The following is a 26003-nucleotide window of genomic DNA, read 5'->3' as shown; positions in this document are numbered from 1 at the left end:
TTGTATAGTACAAGTATGACACTATTTTCAGCATACTGTGGGCAGAAAAGAAAATGTGTTTGTTTTATGAACAAAAATAAATGAAGTAATTATTAACACAGGTACTGTATTGTTTAGTATAATCCTTTAGCCCTCAAAGCTTCAGCGCAGCTATCTTTTACGATGCCATCTCACACACTCACGTCTGACATTATTATAAAAATTTGTTTATTGATATTTCTGGACTGCATTCATTGCACAGAAGTGAACTCAACTTCTAGACTGAAAAATACCGTCAAGGACACTATGTGCTCACATTCGGTTTGACTTGGTCCATTCGAGAAATATTTAAACCAGGAAAAACAAGAATGACTAAAGCAAATAAGGTCTCCAACTTAGGTACTGAGGTCATCTTAGGAACATGCACATCAACTTCTATAGCAATGGGACAAGCAGATCCTAAATACATAAGCAATGTCAACAACAAAAAATAGACAGAGAAGGCTTGATAAAAAGAAAAGGTGAAGTAGGCAAAAACATGTACAACGGATCTGGTATAAAAGTAATGCTACCTCATCAATCTTCTAGACCCTACCCCCTCCTAAATATCAAATGTTCCACCACTTGGTATTACATAAGGCCAGCTGCCCAAGATGACAGGAAATGTATTTACAACCTTGGGATTTTTTTAATTAATGCATTCTAATGTAAACAGCACTTAAGTTAGTCACAGATAGTGAAATGCCTTCCACTGTGGGTGGTGATTACAACATCTGGAATTATCCTGGATCCAAATTCTCATCAGTTCTTCTGTGTCTTACACAGAAAAGTTGCAGCAAAAATTGGTCCGCAATGAAAAAATTCACCTCAGCTTTGTTTTCTGGATCAAATTTCCGACAAATTGATACCAAATATGACAAAATTATGTTCACAGCCTTCGAAACTGTCTCACAACATATCCTGGGTTGGTGTAGGTCATTAAGGTCACAAACTGAGAAAATTACCTAAATATACAAATTTGGGGGTTTTTCAACACTTTGAGCAGAAAATTTATCTAATAAGATCCCTCAGGACTTTATACCAAATTACAAAGCTATCAAACAAGTAATTTTGAGAACAAGTTTTCTTGACCAAAAATGACAATATTGTCTTAAAAATACAAATTTGTATATTTCAGGACAATTTCCACATATCTAACTATTGTCATCTCTGTACGTCTGTGTACCAAATATAAAAGCTGTATGTCCAGGGGCTTTAAACAGAAAATACTGTTTAAGATTTTTTGACCAAAAATGACAAAATTGCTCTAAAATAGTAATTTTCCCAATTTTGTCATAATTTCAACAAATTAGAAGAGTAACACCCTTGCAAACATCCAACCCAAATTTGACAGCAATTGGGCTGGCAGTTTCAGAGAAGAAGAATTTTTACTGAAAATGAGAAAAATCACCAAAAAATTCAGCAAAAATACAAAATTAAAGATATCTTCACAATATTCGTAAAACTGTAAAAGGTTCACCTAAGGTACTTGCACACAAATTTTCAAAGCAATCAAAACAGCGGTTCTTGAGTTAATGATTCTTGACCATTTTCACATTTTGTACACTCATTTGCATAATTTTGGCAACGCAGACTTCATTTGAACAAAATCCCATCTATAGCCCAGGATGCATCCACACATCAAATACCAAGCTGAAACGTGCAGCGGTTTGCGTGTTTTTGATGTTGACGGACATACTGTACATACATACATACATACATACATACATACATACATACATACATACATACATACACACATACATACAGACGCCATCGACTTCAGCTTATACGATAACCTCACATTGGTATAACCAAATGTGAGCTAAAAACATGATTTTACAAGACTGTGATCACACGTTACTGGTAAAGAATTTCTTTCCTATCGATGACAATTGACTCAAGGTATGTATGTCAAAATTGAAAGATCTAAACTTTTGCTCAAACTTTCCTCAAGGAAACGTTCAACTATTCTCTTCCAAAATCAAGAATGAAAATTAGGGTCAACTTGCAAATTTTAATGCTACTATGAAAACAAATTACCTTAACTTAATATATGGATATTTGAAATTACTGGTTAACTCTATGGGCAAATTAAATTTTTGATACTAAAAAAAAACTAAGAAGGTGCAAATTTATTTACTAAAAGAGCTTTAAAATGAGCCTGTAAGTGGTAGATTAGGAAAGTATTGTAAAAATTTGAATCCACATATCTGTCCCTGAGGAGCATTTGTACCGTAATTGCCTGTACAGTGCTGAAAACAAACTCAAATTACACAAACAGAGAAGTCAAATTAACACACATTGTGCCTTACAAGTTCACCACAACATTTTTTTTTTCTTCTGCTCTAATTGAACAAGTAGCAAAAGCATCTCAAGCTATCAGTTGAAGAGTGAGTGATGACCTGATAATATCTGTGCACTGACCCCTCAGGCCCTATTAATATTGGCAATACACTCTTAGGTCATTAGGCATGCATGTCGTGAGTGAAACATTTTATAAATGATTTAAGTCCACTCAGGCAATTCATTATTGGTGGTCTTGCATATTTTGAATTTCTATTTCCCTTTTTTTTCTCCTAGGGGGCAATAAATATATGGATTTCTAGAACAATATCGTAATGTTCCAAAAGAAAATGCATCACTTTGGAAAAATAACCTCTAATCACTGAAAGATACAGTGTCTGTCCTGTGTCACAAGATGTTGTCCTGTAAGGTTGCGAAAAAAGCATTAAGTGACCTATCTATTTTTTGTGATCTTATCACTCGCATTATGCCAAGAGCAAAAAACCATCAGAAAACAGTGGCCAGAGAAAACATGAGCACACAACCACATGAACATGGCTCCATTCAACCTCCATGTGCTTACCATACTTCTATATTTTACATACGTGCCAAGACTGATTTAGAAAATTTCAGCTGGACATGTAGATACGGTATATTTAATTTTAATAGGGACAAAGTCAAATTACTTTCCTTCAGGAAAGAGGGCCCTCATTATGTTGATATTCAATGTACTAGTCAGTTGTATTGTGAAGCATTTAAAACACATTTAAATATTGCTGTTCAGTGTGATATTAATCCAATTTTGCTAAAATTTGAGACTTTTGTATGGTAACCTTTAGTCATTGAAAGATACAGTGGCTGTCCTGTGTTATGAAATGCTGTCCTGTCAACATTAACACAATGTCATAAAATATTGTATACAATTAAAAATAGTATAAAGCAATATAAGTACTGTAGGTATGTATTGCTTGCCCATTTCATTTGAATATCATAATTGGCAAGTTATTTGTGAAAACAATAATTATGTATTGTCAGCAAAAATTCACTTATATTAATGATAGCATAGATATGCAAATCAAATTGGCATAATAAAATGTCAAATTGTGTCGGAGGTTGATGTGGTTTGCAAAAACAACAACAAAAGAAACCACTGGACTGAATTCAATACATTAGGACAACCTTTATCTGAAATGAGTTTGTTTGACATCGTCTTGTAAAGAGATGGATGGGTTTGGGGTTGAGAAAACATTGAAATGTTTCTCAGCTGTAAGGGTCATTATTTTTAAAAAACACTACCTGATGCCAATTCATATTGTTGAGAAGTAAAAGTGTTAATCAATAGCTTGTTGCTGTGTACACAGGCTTCTATGGCACAAACAGCACAGCGTCCTACTTGTATTGCTTGCACTGCCATCGCAGGTGAAAAAGAAAGAAAATTTGCCCTCGATGACCTTTGTGAATGAGCCAATATCCAGGGTAAAATTGATCTGTCTAAAGGCGATGCACTTTTGGGCATTTTGAAAGCCTTGTCTTCTGTATGGGACAATGCCATTATTCTGTACACTGTCTGCACATAGGACTGCTGTGCAAAGGCTGTCAGCGCATAGATACAACAATCCTGTTTAATAATCAATATACACTGTGTATGGTATGTGCAGGAGCAACTTTTGTTCTGACATTGAAATTTCAAATAAGATTTGTTTGCTTTCCATAATTTCTGTAGCAGTTTAGTTTTGGTCACGCCCCCTCTCTCTGACACCAAGTGACAACAAGACCATACCTTTAAATTATGACTTCTGTTTTATATTGTGCGGAAAGTAAGATAGTTCAAATTTGTCTGGTAGGGTTTATAAACTAGGCTGATTCTGTATGAAATTAGATTGTTATACCAATGCAAGTAAAACTTGGCAGGAAAATGTCACACTTCTAAAAGTACAACCTGGTAAAACCCAATGGCTCTCTCACATCAAAGATGGTCACCCACAGTCATGTAAAGAAAGACAGCTTCATCAGGCAACGACACACATTCGGTACATTGAAATGATATGGCCATGGAACTTTTTAGACGCATGAATTTTACCAACATTGGTAATAAAATTCTACTGATTAATTGTATATCACATGAACAACATCAACTAGGACTAACCAAAAACAATAATAACACCATTTTTCCTATCAACGGTAATATACGGTATACCAGTATGGTAGAACACAAAATAAACTCTATCAATTTCTTGAAGCAGTAAAAATAGACAAGATGACACTGCCAATGTTGGTACCCCTCAATGATTTTTCAACTTCAAGATGTAGTTATATCATTTCTGATTTAAAAACTAGATCCATGGCGCAGATAGAGTGATCATTTGAGATTATTCAGTCAAGTATCAGATGGCAGAGTTACCGTATTACATAATATAATCATCTGTGAGAGAGCTAATCCCACTCCCCTCTCCCCAGTGAATAATGATGCCAGGTTACCCAGGGTTAAACGTTCATGCCGAGGGTTAAAACGTTCTCTGACACCTTGTAAAACTGCCCTGTACAACTTAATATGTGATGTACCATTCTGAAATGTAAATGAGAACCCATAATAACTTTACTGTATTGAAGCCCCATTTCATGTACAGTGTTTGCTTGACCGCAATATCCCACATACACAGACTGTCTTGACACCCAGCTGGCTAACAACAACACAAGGACAATTCCCTCTGTTATGCTAATTTCATCCACAGCTTACCATTATGGCCCTTTCACTAGGCCCATGCACAGACAGTTTGACATGTCACCAGACCCTACTTGCAGTTGTATTCAAAACAAGTGCGTCAATATGTATATAAACGAAAAGCCCTAACCATTTACAACAAAATGCCTTGTAAGGACCTACTTGCTCAATCAATGTTTTCTTTTTTGTTGTGTTATGTTTGAAGCAAATTTTTGAACCCCTGAAAAAAAAGCAATTATTATAAACAGAAATAGCCACTACCAACACACAGCATATTAGCTGCTGTATACATGTATGCATGGGAGTTACTGATACACACAACATCACACTCACTTTCATCATGAATGACAGCCACACGGAAAATTCAAAGTGACAGCCTTTACCTGCCAAAATTTCTGTCGCTGTTCAGAGGTGGTACGCACACACACAGTCTCTCCAGCAGTCACGTCGGAGCCCACGTGAATCACTTTTCTTTTTCAAGGGCGGTCGGTCATTGCGACCCTCCCTTGCTTTCTTTCGGTACGCAATCAATTGTCTGAGAACGTGAGTCCCGGTTGATGAGAGAGCTTGCCTAGACAATGACCACGGCACACAATGATGTCACCACAGAAATCAATGAACTCCCGTCTGCATACATAAACCCCCTGTACGACACACATACACAAAATAGCTGCACTGATCATCCGACTGTAGGACACCTTATCTTACTGATCACTTACAATATGGCAAAAGCTGAATGATAATTAATTCAGCTCACCTAGATCATTAACAATCATGCTTTTATTAAATTATTTATAGACATAACTATTTGAAAGGGTAAACGGCCATTCACTATGAACATCAATGGTAAAGAGCTCTTCATGAAATTTGCACAAAAGTATTCTGTCTGCGTGTACAAGTCATGTACAGCACTGGAATCCCTTATCTTGCCTGAATGTGAAAGTGCCTCATTTACATTGATGGGCAAGCTGCAGAATACAAATTGGAAGGTATGCAGTAAGCAGTGATATTTTATGTAGCTGTTTTTACCATTGCATCTATTCATATGCCAACATACAGTGTCAATGGTTTTCACTTTGTATTTTACAGTGCCAGCATTCATACACATTACTTTGACAGAAAAATTATTTCAAGCCCTATAACGCAAATCACATCAAAAAATATTTTTGGAAAGAAATAAATATGCCGATCATAATATTATTTGACATGTCAAGCAATCTTTAATTTTCACATTCCATTGGTAACTTGCACCAAATTTACATTAAAAAAGATTGTGTCATAGCACAAGACTGATTGAAAAAAATCAATAAATTGAATGGTGACTATTTTGTGAAGTACTGGGCAGGTCACATGTCAAGTGTGAAAAGAGTCACACAAATCTCAAGAAGACTGGAATATTAATCTTTTATTCTGCAAATTAAACATTTCAAGCAAATTTCACTCTTGAAAATTTAACCCTTTCACCACCATGGTTTGGACCAAACCTATTGTGATCGTGGACCCGTTTACTGGAAATTGGAGAAGAGAAGGTTAAAACTAATTACTTGAAAGTGAAAAATGTGCGGTTGTACCAAAATTTGATACAAAGAGGTATCCATACACCGGGCACTTGCAAGTTGGGAGTCACAATCAATTCTTAAAAACACATGAAAGATTTCAAAACTTTCTTCATCAGGAAAATTGATCCATCAATTTTCCCTAATGCTTTCAAGAGGATGTTGTAGTCATGGTAGATTGGTTGCAAGTAATCCAATTCCGTCATCAAAACATTCACATGGTGACACCTGAGCTTCATTCATAATCGTGTAGCCATGAAAAAGAGCAGTTTCAAGTTTCCAGTTGAGAAAAAAAACCAGGTAACAGGTTATAACGTTTATAATGGAGGTGATTTCAACTGTAATTTCATACGAAAAACACATATACCGTGCACTGTTTTCATGTGGTACAAGAACATTTCCTAAGAATGCAGCCTGAATTCCCAGTAACTCATTCACTCGTTTTTGCTGGTTGTAATGTACCTTGAATGCATTGCAGCAAATTACTATCAAAGAATGCCAATGTATGTGTACTGTACTGTAATCATTTACCATTGAAACAACCCTCAATTGTCATTCTATGGTAGTCTCAATAACTTCATACGCTGCATTCTTACCCCACACGTAACCATAACAACGAAGGTAACACAGTCGCGCCATGTGCGTGACCTGTGCATGTAGATACAGATATTGAATGTGGTTCAATTCTTTCAACAGCCCCCCTGGGATTTCCTGTCCCATTGTAAGAGTGAACAATGAAATGCTCATAACAATGCACTAAGACTGGCTAGATTGACACTGGCACAACTATTTTCAGATCTGTGAATTTTATAGCCGACATAAATAAAGGCCTTCCCCCATACCAACATGTGTTATAATGTGTTCACAATGAAAAGGCATCTAAAGTACGGATCATTTCTAGACGATAGATATACATCACTGAGAAAGTCACAACTTGCCTTCATTGTAACTTCCATTGCAAACAGGCAGAAGCTACGTCACAGATCACAGACACATAGATACACTGTGATCATTTGCCCAGGGTTGGGCATCGGGTGGACATTGAAATACACATTTAAGAATTTCTGAATTAAAAAAATTTGAAAAGTACCGCGAAATTTCCAACAGATATTTAATTAATGATATATCACTAGAAATTTTTTAGTTGACAGGTTATAACTCTTATGCAACTGAGTAAAGATTTCCAGAAATGTTGGAGCAACTTAGAATAGTCAAAAACTTTGATAAAATATTGCAGTGCAATAACAAATGCTCACATTAGGGTTTTTTAATGGACGTAAATTTACTACTGAAACATGAAATAGACAAAACTGTATGCAAAACATGGCACATAGGTTGGAATATAGCTATCACTGTATTATTGAAATGGAACCCATTTGAACATGACAAGTTCAAGAACTGAAAAGTTAACCTTGATACACAGAGTTTGGCACTGACAATTACTTGGATGAGAATGCAAACCACATGGAGAGCTTTCCTTGAAAATGAACCCACGAGTTATAAACAATCAGATACCCTTTCCTGGAATTGAAAAAAATATTTATGACACAAATACCAACACCATGAACAAAATCTGTACCTGTACATTGTACAACATTTTTTTTTTGTTATCTTCACCGCAATATTGATAACAGGGGTCCACAGTAAAGGCCCTTTTTAAGGGGAGTCTGTAACAATACCAGTAAGGCCAAAGTAATGAAATTCTTTGTTTTGCGTCCACTCTAAATGGAAAAGGTACGCGTCTAAGCGGCTGAAAAACACACACAAGAAAATTAACACAATGTAATTTGATTGCAGCAAATACAAAGTTGTAACAAAATTTTAGTTCAGGAAAGCAATGCGGTTATGTCCTAAAATTTCCTATTCAAATACACTGTGTGTGTGTTTTTCATGAAAACCTTCAAAACCTAGGCGGGTGGGGACGCAAAACAAAGAATTTAATTACTTTGGCCTAATGTGAGTTCCTGACTCCAATATACCGGTACAGCATAACTCATTTAGACATATCACATCTTCTACTGGTATGCTCACCAGTATTAGATGACTCTCTAAATACAGCCTTACATGCAAAGGGCTAGTAGGATATACAAATAAATATAATTTTGATATTTTTTCACTATTATTGTTTTTAATGTCAGCTACAGCTTCTTGTTCTACACCCCAAAGCATGCTGGGATAGACAATATTGTCAGCTTAGCCTGTACACGTGTAGACTGCATTGTTATTGGTGACAAATGAATTCAGTGGTTCCACTGTAGAGAAGGTATGTTAGGTTGGAAAAGTGTCTGTACAATGTACAGTACGATACATAAGATATGAAATGTATAATTTCATAGCATGAAATGATTGCCGTGTTAGATGAATTACGCCCTATTTTCAAGGTACCTGTAAACTCACAATTGCTTACACATGAATGCTTTGCTTCAGTGCTATGGTGGACTACTTTGGGTCTTGAATCCTTCATCATACTTATTTCTTTCTCTGTTAATATTGACATCTATACGGTGAAATTTCATAAAGAAAGACAATTTTGATGCCTTCATTTTTTTCTTTTATGTTTTCAGCCATTTAATAAGCACAGTTTCCATCTTTCTATAACTTCACTGAGATTGCTACATTAAACTTGCTATGTCATAGAAATGCTTGCAGCTATTTCATACTGGTACTGTTCTGCTTTTCAAAGAAGCACTTTTTCAAAACCTGACAGCTGAACAAATAATGAAAACGCAATGATCACAGATCATCAAAATTAGCACTGAGGCCAGACTATTTGACCCACCCTGCACAGGGAAGTGATGTTACCATGGAGATCATCCAACCACTGGGCAATCTTTGAAAGCACACCATTTTACACAGTCATCCACTCTAGAAATCAACTCTGTCTGTCTTGTGACACGGACTAAATCACCCTTTAACTGGACAATAATGGTTTGTGTTCAAGCAAACCTGACAGGCTAATCTCTAGTCATGATACTGTACGTCAATATATCAGTGACATTACCTGTCATTGCAGTTTGACATTTTCAATCTAAATGACAGTGGACTGTACATATTTTAATCGCTCTCTCTTTTAATCAGCCCTCTACCAGTTAATAGCGCCCAAGTTATCTATGTATTCACTCATAGATAAAGTTGCCATGAAATATTTTCAGAATAATTCTCAGCCCTGAGCAAAAATAGTACAAAAGGATGGGCAAATACGTGATAGTTCTGCAAAAAGTGAATTTTTTACAAGAACTATGATACCAGGTATATTAAATTTTGGTAGTAAAAAAATTTTGAATTTGCAGATATACTTTAAAACTTGAGTACTTAATTAATTACATAAACAGGTGATTTAGTCCAAAGAAATATACACGTACATGTACATGTACCAGTAATTTAATTATTCAATAATTATGAAATACTGAAACAAAAGATTCTTACATTTTGAATTCTGGAAGCGTTTGGTTTCAAACTCACTATGCCGTGATATCTCTGATGATGCAAAAGAAGAGATCACCCCGCACACATCATCACTGTATAGAAACAGCTGTGAAACCACACAACAACAAAACACACACTGCCATTCTAGTGTGATGTGGCAAAGCTAGAATAGAAGTCGACCAAATGATATTCTCTTATATCATGTATAAAAGTACTCATCATTAGAGCCAGTTGAATATAAATGGGAATAGTACACAACTCTGATTATTGCCATCGCAGAACCAAACAAGACAAGTTCAACATCAGACAAGTGAACCTTTAAGCAGAGAATGAAACACGATTTCCTCCATGTACACGTGACTAAACTTGATCAAGTCACATGTGTACGGAGGAATGAGCCAGTCATTACCAGACGCACATGATCACTTGGCACATTTTTTTCATTTCTCATTTCCTTTCACCTTACAGTAAATTTAATTAAGCTAGTTTTAGAAACTAGTTTAAAGTACAGTGATAATAAGGCATTATCCCTTAAACGTTGCACTGAAATTAAAAACTTGACAATCAATTCTAAACAATAGATTGAATATGTTGAGAATTTTTTCTCTTAAAAATGCACGAAAGGCATCTTTTGTCAGATTTGCGACTCAGAATGGAATATATGATATCACTTGAAGACAGAATGGAATAAATGATATCGCTTGGAATGAAAAAGATGATTGCTTAGTGGGTTGCTTGTCTGAAATGTGTAACCTTGGATAGGTCATGTTTGATGGTATCAAAATTAATTTTTGTCTCCTTGATTTAATTTGACCTTGAAATGTGGTTGACAGAAATATGTATTCCTCCATGGAGGACAAGGTAATGAAAGTTGTCAGACTCCACTCCTGATAAGAACCAAACTTGATAAACATCAAGCGCTGGTGAATTCACTATTTTTGCAGCAGATGTGGTTTCATATACCATCATTGATTATGATCGCAAGTCGGTCTTTTGATCAAAGATTCTGAGTAGATGGCGGTTTGCAAAATTGATAAAACTGATGTCGGTGACTCTCTTGTACAGTGTACTTCAAAAAAATGCTCATTTACAATTGCATACACAGATTGTTGAGATCTCGGTGATAAATTTTTAGCAGAATTTCCAAGCAGAAGTTCTAACACAAGTGTACTTTGTGGAACTGCGACACACTTCCTATTGAGGGTATCCAGTCTACGTCATGGAAAACAGCTGGGTTATACGGTACAGTGTACCAAGCTCTGCCATTGACAGGTCTGAAAACACTATGTCATTTTGAGAGCTATCTACAACACCATGCAATCAACCAGCATAGTACCTTAGAGTTTTGAATTCTTTATTGAAATTACCGTATGGTCATAGACTATCTACATGTAGGAAAAAAATTCTGCATCAAGTAGATCTCTTCCTTGTGGAAAAAGTCATGTTGTATTATGTGTATGTGTGTGTGTGCATAGTGGCCATGATTAATAATATTAATTAATGGTAAATGATTGATGTATACTCATACTGTATGTACACGTAGGCTCAATTCACTGTGAAATTTGATAATATTTAATTCTTTTTTTGTTTGTAAAATGCTTTTTTCAATTTTGTTTTGCTCTACTCCCACAATCAAATCAAAATGTCCGGGTACAACTCATAAACACAGCCTGTTTATATGCGTGATGCCTAATGTTATAGTCGACAACTGAATTTTAGTCAAGACAATTCATTTGTCAATGACAACATTATGATATCATGTATTTTGGACACAATATGTTATGATGGTGATGCCTAAACTTGTAGTTCAACCAGTAAAGCACTTTGATTGAATCAGCTATGTGCTTTTTAGCAGTTTCAAATTTTCATTGCAATAAAGCAGGTTTTTAATTTAGGTGAAGAGACATCCAGTGTCCTCCCCAGGATTTTCTGGTAGTGTGGCCGCTAACTTTCATAACAATAAATGCAATTGTTATGGTAATGAGTTGTTATTGTTTACCAAAACTTAAAGAGTGGCGGCCACCATTGCATAATTGCTCTGTGGAGAACACTGCATGGTACATTGTAATTACAGGAAAAGTCTAAATTAGCTGAATCTTTAATTAGTGAATCAACACACTAAATTCACTAAAAAGGGATGCTAGCTTAAAAGACAGTTTTTACCGAACTTCAGAGAGAAGATCACATAATAATTCAATGGTACAAAAACTGAGGATTCAAAAGATATTATCAAAAGTTACACCTACATGTAATGTCCTTTTTAATTCCAATGCTAAATTCGTGCAGTGTTTCCAAATTTAGTACTTCTATTTGGCTTTTCACATTATCGCATTTGTTTTACTTCCTTAGTTTCACTTCCTTGACACTGCTATTGTATCATCCAAACCAATTTTCCAAAAAGACACTTCTACTACAGATAAATCAATGCCTGGGTGTATTACAAGTACGTCTGGCCACATCATAGAAATTAAAATTAAAAGTTCAAATTCTCATGGACAAATAAGAAGTCACAGAGCAGTCTCCAAGTAAAACCAACACATACTGCAAGTGGGTGTATCATACACATACCTCCAGTACACACATAACATCTACCCGACTGCATGGATAGAAGTCAAATGTATACTGACTGGATGAAATAAAGCATTATGACACCAGAAATATGTTATTGCACAGGTATCTCAATTTCATGTCTTATCATGCTATTTTCTGAAAGTAGCTACCGGAACATGAATGCCGACGAACTGAGCAGAGAACAGCATGCCAGGTGTTTTAGTGACCTTCACGGAATTTATGCCAAGTCCAAGTCCTTGACCTTGGTCTAGTACCCTTTTCAATTTGAGTGTGATGGGATTGGGAGTTACCACCATAATGATACTTATATTAGCAACTCTTGCCACAAGTGCTGGTATTCACGGTCACAAATCTATTTCTGGAACTAGTTACAGAACATGTGAACCAACCTACAATGAAAATGCCATGTACGTAAATTAAAAAATATATTTACTCTCCTGAACCAGAGTGAACTTCAGTGATGAAATCCTAGAGCATGCACTCACCTTTGCGTCTTGATCTCTGCTTCATTTTGCCTTCAGACTGAGATCGCTGTAACAGCTGATCCACTTTGAAGACTTCACACAGAAAAGAGCCCTAGACCAAAGTCGATATTGCAACCAGGCGGGATTAAAGTCACACTGACTTGGCATTCTAAATCCGTCTGCATTATATTAAAATTATCTAGTTCCTGGTGTGTTTGTCAGCTGTTATTGATTAAGCTGGAGTGGGACACGACACTTCCATTTGAAAAAGTGCCCTGCCCTCTGACACCTCAAGAGATACAGATTATAATATTCACTTCCAAAGTGTATGTCACTTGAAGGACCTGTTTGAAATTCTTGTTATGCTACAATCAGATTAATCATTCAATAATTGGTGACAAGCAAATCACGGAAAGTTCCCTCTTTCCGTCTGCAATGGCAGTATATGTATAATATGCTATTGCTGTCTCTACTTCAGTTTCTTTCCTGAAAGCTTCCCCTAGACTCCAGACAGTCACACCACAAATTCCTTTTGTTTTCTGTTTGAGAAGTGTGTTAACTCAAATATTTATTGTGAGCAAACACAGAAGCTAATGACTGCGTGTCACTGCGATCTCAATGTGAATTTTAACAAGATGGATTGAGAGTTTTTTATAGGGTTTAGTTAGTTACTTATCAGATATGTCAGTATAAAGATATAGACTTCTGCTTTGTTTTGTCGATGTTGCTAAGCTACAAATACACAACACACCAGAATGAGGTAAGCATAGGAAAACAAAAGACAATGTTATTCAATGTACCTTTTATCTAAGCCTTACAAAGATTTGTCAAGAAATCAGGAAATACTATTACTTGAATTCATTCAATGAAGTTAGTATCTTCCGTTATTGACTAGAATAAACAAATAATTTTCCACATACTGTTTTCACCTGTAGATACTTTCTGTCTGTCAAATCTCTCTGAACTGATAGACACACTTTTAGAACATATTGTTGATTATTACAGTCAATCCTTTTGCATTTTATGATCTTCTACATCAGTATGAAAAAAGACTTCAGAAAACCATAGTATACCTGTAGAACACAGCGGCTTAGAACTGCCTGGCGCCTCTATCAATCACTTCGTAAGAACTTTCCCTTTTCACTAGAGTCTTCAGTAGAAATGAAGGATTAAACCCTAGAGACAGTTCTGGATTCTCCTTTGTAGGGGCTCTCCTCCTGACTGCTCTTTGATTGTTCAGTTCAGATGCCGTCATGGGTTTTGAAGGAAGGGTGGAGATTTTTAAAATATAGATATGCATGACTCAAAACATGCATGATCAATACAGCAGTGATAACCTATTTCAGGTTATCGCAATCGATTAAATCATTTGGTGCAAACTTTAACAAGTTTTAGTAATGTAAATTGGCTACTGAACACAGCATAATCAAAAGAGACAGAAACGAATAGAGTCATGAACATATGTACATGTATCTATACACTCCTTGGTGTTTCAGCAAGGGCTGGGGAAGATCGGCACATTGGAAATGAACCATGTTAGTCTAATTCAGCTGTCCCTAATAAATACATGTTTGCTTGCTATGACGTAAATGTACCAAGACAATGAACTCAATCAAACAGCTTACGAATACCTGTCATATTTACTGCCACACGTCCTGGACAGAAATACCGACAAAGTATCATTGTTCGCACACCCCCACACTCTACCCTGATAAATAAAACCTACATGAATCCTATCATAGACACGTCTCCTTGTCTGTGATCCTATGTACTGATATGTGTGCGTCTCTTTCAACTCGTTCTTTCAACTTGTACTTCCTTGTGGGACTGCACATAAGACAGGTGATCATCTTTAATTAATTCATACAAACATGCAATTGTCCTCAAGTAATCCAGGGATTGAACATTGATTCATAGACCATATTACATGAGGAACAAGTATTTGGCAGTAGAGTATCCGGGTACACAAAGAAACATCACAACCTGACCCAAACTATGAAAGATGTAAAAACAAGACCCACAAATAACCTCTCAGCTGGTTACTGGCAACTTTCAAATGGTTTTTGCCTTAATTTAAAATTCTACCCCGTTTGCATAATTTTGTGGACAAGTTTCTGTCAGTGCAAACAGATATAACACCAGTAGAGGACAACAGTCTGAAATATCACTACCAATATAAATGTCAGCTGAAAGTGGAATGCACCAGTGTGTTTGAATTTTGAGTCCATAACCACTATAAGGATCAATCTACACAATAGTAGCGTGTGGTACAGTGCATGTATGGATTCAACTTGGACTTGCTGGGAACACATACATGTAGTGACCAAATATAGTCACAAAATACTACTTTTGATTAATTTGCATTTGTGATCTCATTTTTTTTAAGTGTCTATGATTAATTCTTTCAATTCACTTTTTCACAGTTTTTTTAAATATGCACTACCGGTAGTAGTAATTCATCATTCACCAAGGGATTGTCTTGTCAAAAGAAACAATATTTAAGAACACTCTCGAGGTCGTGTTAATTATGTATACACTTTACTTGCACCTGATCAAAAAGCTTTAGCATTTTGGCTTTCAACAGTAAACCATCAGTGCTTCTATTTAACCTGTTCACCCCCATTCCCTGTAAATGGGTCCAAAATCACCATTGATTACAATGGGTTTTGGCCAAACCACGTTGGTGAAAGGGTTAAAATGAATATGACTGATCTAATTTGCATTGATCAACACACAGCAGTGACAGAATAAGCTCCAAGAAGATACATTCTGATGAAACTCTCTTCCTGTCACAGGTCTGTAGTGGGTTAGTTATTGGCTTCATCTGACTCAATGCACACACATAAATAATCCAAGCTTTATTGGTTGGCCTGATACAACACTATATAAGGATTGATGACATGAGTGAGTGGTGAGTGCATTACTCCAAGCCACTGACTGCTGATGACAATAAACCCTATGTAGACATACTTTATTCTCTGCGTATTTTATGGATGACACTAGAGACCTTTGATATCTATGACAACGAAGACAAAGATGAATCTCGACAGAAAGAATACAACTGCCATGATCAAATGAGTAACCAGCAGAAAAAAATCCTGCTATTTTACGATAAAGAGTTCAGACCAATGAAACAAAATGTTTATGCCCGCTATGAACACATTTCATATTTTCAATTTTTATAATAAAATATAACTCAGGATATGTCTGAACTGTAAAAAGTTCAAATCAATTTGATCTGTCAACTCAATTATCAGAGTTCTCTTTGACTCACAAAAAAATTTCACAAAGTTATGTTTACCCCAGCATGTGAACTGAGCAAGTTTTGCAACACTTGATATGGACTTAATGAGTGTACTAATATACTGTTTGTGTTGTGAGGGCTTGCTGTTGACTGTACAAGTCATGATGACATAACGAGTCAAGTAGTACTTCTGCAGTAAATATCTTTGTGCTACAGTACCTCAAGAAAATTTATGGTGGAGTTGCATGTTGCCAACAGTTTTTTTCAAAGCAATATTTCTCATCAAAGATGACAAGGAAACCCCCTCATACTATATATTTTCAAAAAGCAGAGACTCTAAAGTTTAGTATGGTAGCAGTAGTTTACTCAAAGGATGAAGTGGGTGTATATTTGGGGTAAAAAACCTCAATTTTGGTATTAATGATAAAAATTAATTTAAGTCAAAAACTTGACACTATTTTCTGAAATGTAATATTTCACTTGAAAGAAGAGTATATAAAACAACTATTTCATTTGGTATTATCTATCCTCATTCTAAAATGGCAAGGGTTTAAAGACTGACACTCAAAAAAATTGATTAAAATCATGATAAGCAAAATTAAAATGCCTCTTATTCAAAATGTAAGAATTTTATTGCCAAACAAAATAGTCGTTTTGTTATATAGCATTTAAAGAATATAATGTGAAAATTTCAGAAAATTTGACCCAGCCAGAGTGGAGTTAAATTCTTTGGAAATTTCAAAATTGGGAAGAAAAAGAAGCCAGGAAATAGGGTAATTTGCATATATTGCAAAAATCTAAAAACTTCTTTATCATGCAACTTTCGACTGCTTGACAAGCTACAAGGTGAACCCAACCAATATTTTAATCTTGGGTTAACAAATTAATTAAATTTGAATAAATATTTGCAAAAAAGTTATTTTTGGGCAAAATATGCTGTTTTGAGTGCAGCGCCCCCTTTAACAAAGTTATAAAAAGCTCATCTCGACACAATCTGGTTTTGGATCAAATGTTTGCACTGGTTGGGGTTGACAATGACAAATATGTCCCAAAATTTGCCACAGCAGACTACATGTAGCAAGTAAATGAAAGTGGAAGTCTCTCATTAGTTTTGTTTTAACTTTTGACAAATACATGTATGGCATTTATGGCTAAGTTCAAAAGAGCAGAAATAAGCCAACTAGATTATGTATGGTTAACAAAGATTAACCACACTGGCTTGCATTAACTGTTAGCATGAGAACTATCAATCCTAACTACATTACAATTGTTTGACAGGCTGGACACATCTATTTTGATTTCCGAGAAGGCACGAAATTTCCTATGCTTATAGAAACATTAATCTTCATATTTTGGAGATCTACCGTACAATATGGCATGATTGTTTACCCTTCGAGATTGCAAATGGACGAAATACTAATGTAGGTTCAGTTTATCCATAATTGCATGTTTTGTCACCATTTTCTTGTGAATGTAAGACAACTTAGAAAGCACACTAACTTCTGAATAATTTTCTGTATTTTATAGGAAGTTATCATCATGTCATTTGATTTTGGACAAAACTCCATGATAACCTTCCACCTGTTCATTATCAAAATATTGGTGCAGCTGTATTATTTTCAATGGCAAAATTGGACCTTTGTACCAGAAAGCAGGGGGTGACTGCAGTTTCATTGGTAGAACAGTACCTGTACATTACACTGTACTTGTGTGATGTCATGCCAATCGGTGACTCACCTGGGAAAATCCACAATGACGACCTTTTTTTGATTATATTGTTGAGTGACCTCCTCCACACATAATTTTTATAGAAATATCTTTCACAATAAAAGATTAAACATTAACTATAAAAAGGTCACCTTTATGATACTTTATGGCACATACATTTAGAAATAACAGAAAACAACCATGTTGCCATGGCACATTTCAACAACATCAACAAAATGGTCAATTTCTACCAAACAGAACAGATAGTGATCAAACTGCAACCTTTGGGAGTGACCACATCAAAGTTAATTTTTCAACAAACGTCTGCAGAGCAGCCTCTTGAAAAGTCTATACACATATTTTGATAGGACTTATTAGCAAGAACTATGCAAACATCAGCGCTTCAATCAATACTTTGATCGTACAAACTTTGAACATTGTAATTCAGACTATATCACCCACATACACACTGAGCCAACAATATATCACTTGACATTAATCTAGACTAGATACCAGTATATGTAATAGAATTGTTATGTAGGTCATTTCCCCCACACTCATCATGACCTGAGTTCAATTAGTCTAGAACATTCTCAAGGTCACTGCCCTTGATGACCTCACAACCTTGAATTCAATTAGTCATGTTTGGAATGTTCTGGAAAGTTGATTAGTTGTGTAAGGGAGATAATTTTAGAACAGTAATTAGCATGTCAATAAAAGTTCTAGATTGTTCTTATATGCCTTTATAAAAGGGACGTGCACAGCTTCCAGTCAGACTTTTGGGATCGTGTCTCTTGTGTGTTACTAAACTCCAGCAGTAGTCATTCTCAAGACTTTTCAAGACCTTCACTGCCAACGCTGGATTTATACTGTGGACTTTGTGCAGCTTCAAGCCTGCAAGCCAAAGGACTGTTCATTCATCCAACTGACTGTTACAACTCTGAGACTGGAGCTTTGCCGTCCCAGCTGAGATAAGTAGTCTGTACACTTTTAAAGCTTGTACTCTGTCCCTAACTTAGCAATTAGTTTGTTTTCGTAATAAATTTTGTTTAAACGGAAACTGCTGAGTTCACCCTTTTGTTCGTTTTCTCTGCACGTAACAAAATTGGGGGCTCGTCCGGGAGACGAATATTTTGAGCCGTTTGACAACATTTTGCCTACCTTTTCAAAACTACTATATACTGTGAACTCAGCGAAATTTAATCATGGCGGAATTTAAACCAGACGAATTTATGGATGACCTTGATCAGGACACATTTAATTCCCTCAGAAAAGACAACCTCATAGCACTGGCAAATTTCCTTAAAGTAGATGTCAAAAGATCTATGCGCAAGCGAGAAATTCAATTCAAGATTGCAAAACATTTAGTTAATTCTGGCCATTTTGAAGAGTCTGCCTTAAAAGATTATGAGCCTGAGTCTTCCTTCGAACTCAAAAAATTAGAATTAGAAATTCAGGCAGATTTGGAGCTTAAAAAATTGGCATTAGAAAAAAGAAAAAATACAAATGCAATTACAAATGAAAGAAAAAGAATTGCAAATGGAAGAAAGACAGAAAGAAAAAGAAAGGCAGGAAAGATTAGAAATGGAAGAAAGACAGAAAGAGAGGGAATTGGAAATGAAAGAAAAGAATTGCAATGGAAGAAAGACAAAGGGAGAAAGAAAGAGAGGAAAAAGAAAAGAAAGAGAATTAGGTGAACACCGACTGCAGTTAGAAATGAGACGTTTAGAGCTTGGAAAGTCAGGAAAATTCTTCCCTTCAGACAATTTGACATCACTAAGCATTTCAGGTTAGTTCCCCCTTTCCAAGAAAAGGATGTTGATAAATATTTTCTCCATTTTGAGAAAATTGCTCAGAGTCTGAATTGGCCTAAGGAGTCCTGGTCTATGCTTTTGCAGAGTGCTTTGGTGGGTAAAGCCAGAGAAATTTACATTCAGTTGTCAGTAGAGCAGGCTTCAGATTATGATTCTGTGAAGGAATTAATTCTCAAGGGCTATGAGTTGGTGCCTGAAGCTTACCGTCAGAAATTTAGGGATTGTGAGAAGGTGAAGGATCAAACTTATGTTGAATTTGCTCGAACAAAAGAACAACTGTTTGATCGTTGGTGTTCTTCGGAAAAGGTCAGTCAGAATTATGACAAATTACGACAACTTGTTTTGATTGAGGAATTTAAAAGGTGCATCCGGAGTGACATCAAGACGTTTATCAATGAACAAAAGGCAGATACATTAGAGGTTGCTGCACGTTTGGCCGATGATTATTCATTGACCCACAAATCTTCATTTCTCAGCAAACCATCCCAGTCCTTTTCATACAGAAACAATGCAGGTAAATTTAACTCGTCCTTTTCATCCAAGAATTTTTCAAAGGACAGTAGAAAATCAAATGACAACAGTTCACAGAGTTCAAGTAACACTCCCACATCATCAGATCCCAAGTCTCAATCTCCTTCTGACAAACAGTTCGGTACACTTTCTTGTAATTATTGTAAGAAAGACGGCCATTTAATGTCAGAGTGTTTCAAATTGAAAAGAAACGTAAAGGTCAAAGTGGTCAAAGTGGATCTAAGCCCACCGGCTTTATTTCTTCATCAACTCAATTAGAGTCTAATAATGTGTGCAACACATTTTCTGAGGTTAAACCCTCTTATCCCCAATTAATGAGGTCAAGGTCAATTCTTCTCAAGATAGCATTATGGGTATTTCGAACCATTTATTCATGATGGTTTTATATCACTTTCTAGTGATTTCTCTTCCGCTACCCCTGTCAAAATTTAAGAGATACCGGGGCTTCCCAGTCTCTTTTGTTGGCAGATACCCTGCCGTTTTCTGAAAAGTCATTTTCAGGTTCTAAAGTTCTTATTAAGGGGGTAGATTGTAATGACTACATTCCTGTTCCTCTCCATAATGTCTATTTGTCTTCGGACTTTGTTTCTGGACCTGTGACTTTAGGTATTAGGCCTTTTTTGCCTTTTGAAGGGATTCACCTTCTTCTTGGAAACGACCTTGCTGGGGACAAGGTCATTACTAATCCACTTGTGACTGATAATCCTAGTTTAGATCAAAATCCAGAGCCAATAGAGGAAGACATTCCCGGCCTTTTCCCATCATGTGCCATTACTCGAGCCATGTCAAAGAAAACTTCTGAGAATCAAAATACTCTCAAAATAATGTCACAGATGTTGACTTAAATGACACCTTTCTCAGTCAGGTGTTTGACACGGAGCATTCCGTTATCCCTCGTGGATTTGAAACTTCCAGTAAAACTTCTGCTGACCAAAGTCAGACATTTTCTAGATCAAATCTCATTGCAGAACAACACAAAGACTCAGATATTTTGTCTTTGTTTGACAGGGTAGATGATGAAGGTAAAACTTCAGATAGCTCTGTTTCCTATTATACAAAATCTGGTATTCTCATGCGTAAATGGAGACCTCCAGATGTTTTGGTTGATGACGATTGGGCTATAAAACATCAAATTGTGATTCCAAAGCCCTATCGTGCTGAAATATTGCGCCTGGCCCATGAAACGCCCTGGGCTGGTCACTTAGGAGTCAGGAAAACTTATCATAAATTCTCAGTCACTTTTATTGGCCTAATCTCAGGCAGGACGTAACACATTTCTGTAAAACTTGTCACACATGTCAGATGGTAGGAAAGCCGAATCAGACCATTCCAAAGGCCCCTTTACAGCCAATTCCTGCATTTCAAGAACCATTTAGTAGGATTCTAATAGACTGTGTTGGGCCCTTACCAAAAACAAGATCAGGAAATGAGTACATGCTGACAATAATGTGTACATCAACTCGGTTCCCCGAAGCCATACCACTGAGAAATATAAAGACAAAGACTATAGTGAGAGCTTTAGTCAGATTTTTCACTTTATTTGGCCTCCCTAAATGTGTCCAGTCCGATCAAGGCTCCAACTTTATGTCTGGAATTTTTCAACAAGTAATGGATCAGCTAGGCATTAAACAGTATAGGTCATCCGCCTATCATCCAGAAAGTCAGGTGCTCTTGAGCGATTTCATCAAACTTTGAAAAACATGATTAGGACCTACTGTTTTGACACAGAGAGGCAGTGGGATGAAGGAATTCATTTTTTGCTCTTTGCTGTTAGAGAGTCAATTCAAGAGTCTCTTGGTTTAGCCCATTTGAGCTTGTATTTGGACATACAGTCCGTGGCCCACTTAAGCTCGTTAAAGAGAAATTCCTATCAGATGATGATGATTGTCTGAATATTTTGCAATATGTGTCAGATTTTCGTACAAAACTCTCTAAAGCATGTGAATTAGCCAGAGAAAATCTTGAGTCATCTCAGCAGTCAATGAAAATCAAATATGATAAAAGCACCTCAAAACGGAAGTTTGAACCAGGTCAAAAGGTTCTTGTTCTACTTCCGGTTCCTGGCAAACCACTCCATGCTCGTTACTTTGGGCCATATCTAATTGATAAGAAATTGAGTGACTTAAATTACATCATAATAACACCTGACAGGCGAAAACAAAAACAGCTATGTCACATAAATATGCTTAAGCCATATTTGGATAGGGATAATCCTACTATAACTCAGCCTGTCAGTGCAGTCAGTTCAAACCATTATGAAGATAGTGATACTGAAACTGACTTGAGTGAAAATACTCTAAACTCAAAGCTGGGCTCGGTCAAGCTTCAGAACTCAGAAATCCTGGAGAAGCTGGAGTCTACAAAGTTGGCACACCTCCAGCCAGAACACCAACAACAGCTGAAAGAACCAATCCATGAACATTTGTTCCAAGATGTTCCAACGAGGACAAACATCATCTACCACAACGAAGATGTCTGCGACAGTAATCCAGTGGAACAACATCCAGACGGACTGAATCCTGCGAAAGCGGAATATCTCCAGGAGGAAGCCAAGTATTTGCCGAACAATGACTTTATCGAACTCAGTAAAAATAACCGGACTTTGCCGTGCATACTTTATGCCAAATTCAGTGCCATTTCAAGTTTTCCAACAACAAATTGCAAGAAGATAGTCATGGGACATCCTGTTTGCTACTTTTCACACAAATTTAACAAATCCCAGAGAAACTACTCTACAATTGAAAAAGAGTGTTTATCTTTGATATTAGCTTTACAGCATTTTGAAGTTTATGTTACTTCTTCAAATCAGCCAATAGTGGTTTATATTGATCACAACCTCTTGTTTTTCTGCAGAAATTTAAAGGCAAAAATCAGAGATTGCTAAGATGGAGTTTAATGTTACAGGAGTTTAATCTTGACATTAGACATATCAAAGGCAGAGACAATTTAATTGCAGACTGTCTCTCTCGTATTTAGAAATTATTGTTGTTCACTTTCAAGAAATTTTATTGTTGTTCACTTTCAAGAAATTTTACTTTAGAGTAAAACAAAATTTGAGTACTTAAATCCTTTTCAAGATTACATTTGTAAAAGAAAGATTTTTCTTTGAAAAATTTTCTTTTTTTTGAAGAGGGGTGTGTTATGTAGGTCATTTCCCCCACACTCATCATGACCTGAGTTCAATTAGTCTAGAACATTCTCAAGGTCACTGCCCTTGATGACCTCACAACCTTGAATTCAATTAGTCATGTTTGGAATGTTCTGGAAAGTTGATTAGTTGTGTAAGGGAGATAATTTTAGAACAGTAATTAGCATGTCAATAAAAGTTCTAGATTGTTCTTATATGCCTTTATAAAAGGGACGTGCACAGCTTCCAGTCAGACTTTTGGGATCGTGTCTCTTGTGTGTTACTAAACTCCAGCAGTAGTCATTCTCAAGACTTTTCAAGACCTTCACTGCCAACGCTGGATTTATACTGTGGACTTTGTGCAGCTTCAAGCCTGCAAGCCAAAGGACTGTTCATTCATCCAACTGACTGTTACAACTCTGAGACTGGAGCTTTGCCGTCCCAGCTGAGATAAGTAGTCTGTACACTTTTAAAGCTTGTACTCTGTCCCTAACTTAGCAATTAGTTTTGTTTTCGTAATAAATTTTGTTTAAACGGAAACTGCTGAGTTCACCCTTTTGTTCGTTTTCTCTGCACGTAACAGAATCAAATTCCTGTTTTGTCCGATAACTTAAGAAAATTAATGTACATATACTTCTCAAGGGAATTATCATGATGTTGATAATTACACGGAACAGTTTAAGTTGTTGACGCTCAACAATATTACTTTTTTCACCCAGGAGAAAAGGAAACATTTTCATGATGAAAAGTCGACCAGAGACAGGAACCAAAATCCCAAGTGTATGTATACACTTGTACAGGTAACCTGTATTATAAAGTGTGAAAATAATAAAGTATTTATGATGCCTATAAATAAAGGACAGGACAATTGCCTATTATATCAGTTATGATTTCGCTTCCCTGCTTTGTAGAAGCATGGTACATTTTATTATCATGTTTGTGTTCAGCAAATGTTGATAATTTGGTCAAATAAATCATGTGTCGTGAATTCCATAATCCATGGTGAGCTTAATCCATTTGAATTGAAATTTTACAGATCCACTTCTGATGAAAGATTTACATTAAAGAGAAAAACTTTGAGCCATTTATAAATTGATAGTTTGAAAATGTGTAGTGGATTATGGTACGTTTCAGATTTTCAGCCATGATGGCAATATCACAGAAACTGACATTAAAATGATTAAAATGTTTGTGAAACACTGACGAATGTTTTATAGCCAAAAGCATTGTAAAATGTTTCACAGGGGAGAGTCCACAAGCTTCAAACATGATTTACATTTAGTGTTTTCATGAACAATACCAGATGTTTCCACTTTAATACATCATCTGGTACTGTAAAGACTTAAGGTCAATGACCTTTGACCCTTGGTCAACGTGTTAAGGTCTGTATACCATATACTGGACCTCAACTCAGATAGAATCACTTGGCTGTTACAAGTAAGTTCTCAATGTGACTCTGCAGAAAAGTTTCGACAAGTATTTTCAAATAATTTCTTTCATTGAAAAGTTTTTCAAGTGTGCAGCGCTAGTTTTAAACAAGAATTATTAAAAGTGACGAAGCTTTTAACTTTTAATTTGAAACAAGTTTCCCACTGTTCACCTGAGTACACCTAGCCCAAAGTCACATGGAACCTGATCAAAGACACTATATTAAAAGGTGACGGGGTGCATTGTTGGTAGGTTGTTATAAACAATATAATCTATTCTTCCATTGGATAAATTGGCATGAAAGTTCACTTGAATTGCAAGTTATGTAATAAAAGGATCTTTGCTAGAATAATAAAAGGGATATGGAATGTGATTCTAAAATGAAAATTAATAGAAAAATAATAGGAAAAAGACAATTACCAATTTACCCTACCATAGCTAAACTAAGCATCCAATTCACAGAAAACACTTTTTAACAGAAAGTTTTATTGAAGTATGGAAATTTCAGGCATACTGATATATCTAGTCAGTCATTCAAGAGAAATTATTAACTTTATTACATAATAGACATTCAGTTTGAGATCTTGTGGGCACAGAGAAATGAGCATTTTTCCAGTCAGTGCATGTACATGTATCGCCACCATAAACTTTCATTCTTTGTATTTCAAAAACATTTCATGTGCTATCGTGAGGTGCACTGAATGGATGCAAGACTAATTTTATTTGTAGGGTATACTATGTGCCTTCTATTATTTTAATACCCAACGTCTTGGTATGGAGGAAGACTTTGACATTGTCCACATTGTTGGGTTGAATGTACCTTAGAGACAGATACCGCTATTCAAACTAGCTGCTTTCATTGTCTTCTTTTTGTGAAAATCAAAAATATAATTTTCCCAATGTAAACAGCATAGAGAACTGTCCATTTCAAATATCAGTAAATTAAAAGTAATGTTTTTGTTTAATCTCTAAACTTTCAGGGCAAGTCCTGATTTTCAATACTTTATTACGAAAGAAACAGTTTTACTTGGAAAGTATGAGCAACAGTTAATTAACCATAAATGTTGAGGGACATATGACTAAAATTTCAAACTAGTCTCCCTGCCCTG

The 26003-nt window shown here is 36.0% G+C and overlaps 1 protein-coding gene across 9 annotated transcripts in view; it reads right to left on the bottom strand.

Moving 5' to 3' along the window:
• The window catches only part of LOC139116090 (transmembrane and coiled-coil domains protein 2-like), a 93846-nt gene that overhangs the window by 62908 nt on the left and 4935 nt on the right, over positions 1 to 26003 (bottom strand). For 3 of the 9 annotated variants that reach the window (XM_070678624.1, XM_070678626.1, XM_070678627.1), the window contains exon 1: positions 5410 to 5708. The exons of 3 other annotated variants lie outside the window; for them this stretch is intronic. Coding sequence is in view for 2 of the 6 variants with exons in the window: in XM_070678618.1 (XP_070534719.1) it covers positions 13065 to 13089 (25 nt within the window). In the remaining 4 variants the exon portion in view is untranslated. Of the gene's footprint in view, positions 1 to 5409; positions 5709 to 13064; positions 13197 to 26003 lie in introns of those variants that run through there. 3 more of the 9 variants (XM_070678618.1, XM_070678614.1, XM_070678628.1) reach the window with 3 other exon arrangements.

The sequence above is a fragment of the Ptychodera flava genome, chromosome 17, assembly GCF_041260155.1.
Source record: "Ptychodera flava strain L36383 chromosome 17, AS_Pfla_20210202, whole genome shotgun sequence".
Taxonomy (NCBI): Eukaryota; Metazoa; Hemichordata; class Enteropneusta; family Ptychoderidae; genus Ptychodera; species Ptychodera flava.
The sequence above is the reverse complement of the archived record's forward strand: the minus strand, read 5'-3'. Positions and strand labels throughout refer to the sequence as shown.